Consider the following 2,500-nt stretch of genomic DNA (forward strand, 5'->3'; position numbering starts at 1 on the left):
CCGCTGCAGAAGCGGTGATAGCGGTAGCGGCGACAGTTCCGGCTGCGGCGGTGGCGCCCAAGATTAAGAAAGACTCCGAGGAAGCCCAGAGGCTGCACAGGAGGAGACCGACGAACACGCGAGAATTCATGATGGTAGTGGAGGCTGTGGGAAGAACAGTTAACGTAAGAATAATGCCAAAATAAAGCTTCCCTTCAGTTCCTAAAATACATTTCTTTGCAGAGAGGCAAAAGCGGCCCTCAGAAGCCCTTTACCTGTGTGTGTTCCCAAGAAGCAAGAGGGAGAGTCTGATGCTTGTTCACGGCGGACCACGGCTTATATACTGTGCGGAAGCCCTCTGGGGGGTGAAGGACCTATTCCTTCCCGCAGGGGAAACTGGGCTTATCCTTACATGCAGGATAGGCCTATAAGCAGGATATACACAACTTTAGACCTTATTTCCTAACTGCCTAAAAGCACAAGGGCGTCTGTGCTTTTAAACAGAAAAAGGTACATGAGATTGCTGTGGCTGCCTTTTTAACGTCTTAAAAGTCATTGTTATATGCTTGTCGACCACTACATCTTTAAAAAATAAAATTGTACGCAAGATCATGTTGGAATGCAGCTAAAGGTACTTCCTTGTGTGTGTGTGTGTTCATATGTATATATGTGAATTAATGTATGTGTGTAAATATATATACATATACATATATACACATATATATACATATATATATGTATGTATATATGTATATATATTTATATATATACATATCTATATATGTGTATAACAATCCTCCCTGACCTGGCCTCGAACCTAGGTCACTCCGGATATGAGACCGGAGGGCCAGTACTAAACCAACCATACCACACGACCCACTAAAAGGAGTGTGCAACTAGGAGCTAACTAGCTTCCATAGACATTACCTATCTACTCATACATGAGTAATGATAGCGAGGTTTTACACACACTCCCCGTGGTATTGCATTATTCCATCTTTCATATCTATATATGTATGTGTGTGTATGTTTATATGTATTTATATGTATGTATTTATATATATGTATATATAAATATATATACATATATATATAAATACATACATATATATACATAGATATATATATATATATATATATATATATATATACATGTGTGTAAATATATATATATATATATATATATATATATACACACATACATATATATACGCATATATACATATGTATACTTATATATATTTTCTATTTATATATATAACTGTAAATATATATATATATATATATATATATATATATATATATTTATATGTATGTGTGTGTGTTTATATATATATATATATATATATATATATATACATATATGTGTATTTATATATGTATGTATTTCTATATATGTATCTATCTACCTATCTATATATATTTATATATATATATATATATGTTTGTTTGTGTGTGTGTGTATGTGTGTATATAAATACACACACTCACACACACACACACACACGCACACATATATATATATATATATATATATATATATATATATATACATATATATGTATATATACATATAAAAAGCATATTTGTTTATTCATCAGTTTCTTTATGTACACACATATACATATATATGTGTGTGTGTGTATATATATACATATATATATATAAATATATATATGTGTGTGTGTGTGTGTGTGTGTATGTGTGTGTGTGTGTGTGTGTGAATTTTTAGGAGAATTGCTACATCTTATCCAATTATATTTTCTGGCAAGGTAAACACCCTACTGCCATTTTTTTTAAAAAGCACTGAAAACTATCCCATTAATGGCATAGCATTTATTACATACAGATATACTGATATAATTTGTAGATTATCACTCAAAATGAGGACCTGTCTGAGATGTGGATTTCCCCTGGATTAATTCTTTATATTTCCTGTAATAGCCAGCAGGGCAATTGTCATTCAAGCTACCTGCCTGAAGTCAGATATTATTGTTGAATGGTTTATTGTGCGTGTAAGGGAATCATGTAATAGTCACTCACTGATTAATGCAATAAAAAGACTTGAATAATTATATTGTTTTTATTGTAGATTTTCTTTTAAGTTAATTAACTAGATGTTGAAGTTATTTTCATCGAACAGACACTCGTCTCACCATACAATCACACAGTTAGGCCTCTGCGACTTTAACTATCTGTAATATTACAAAAAAATAAAGTCGCTTAGAAGTTAGCAAGAGAAGGTGGAATCCAGCATGAAGGAGAGATCATCTCTGGAGAGGACGCACTTCTCGAAGAGGGTGCTACAGGCCTTGATGTCCTTCTTGCCGAACGTGGAGCCGAATTTCATGGCCAGATTGTACATGTCTCGGGAGTCCTTGAAATTCTCGTTGCTCTCGAAAGCAGTCTTGAAGGTGGCCATAGAAGGAGTCAGCTGGTCAGCGGACATGGCTTCGATCTCGCACAAAAGCTTGGCCACGCAGCCAGCTGAATCCATCTGCTGGGCCACTGCAATCTTTGG

At 34.5% G+C, this 2,500-nt stretch overlaps 1 protein-coding gene across 1 annotated transcript in view; it reads right to left on the reverse strand.

The window, feature by feature from the left end:
* LOC125026892 overlaps positions 1 to 535 on the reverse strand; it is a 1,159-nt gene extending 624 nt beyond the window's left edge. Inside the window, exons 1-3 of the mRNA XM_047615492.1 lie at positions 494 to 535; positions 392 to 404; positions 1 to 144 (exon numbers count right to left, since the gene is read on the reverse strand). The exon at positions 1 to 144 is cut by the window's left edge and continues 128 nt beyond it. Coding sequence (XP_047471448.1) covers positions 1 to 144; positions 392 to 404; positions 494 to 535 — 199 coding nt within the window. The remainder of the gene's footprint in view (positions 145 to 391; positions 405 to 493) is intronic.
* Positions 536 to 2,500: the final 1,965 nt, after the last annotated feature.

Source organism: Penaeus chinensis, chromosome 7 (genome assembly GCF_019202785.1).
Source record: "Penaeus chinensis breed Huanghai No. 1 chromosome 7, ASM1920278v2, whole genome shotgun sequence".
Classification (NCBI taxonomy): domain Eukaryota; kingdom Metazoa; phylum Arthropoda; class Malacostraca; order Decapoda; family Penaeidae; genus Penaeus; species Penaeus chinensis.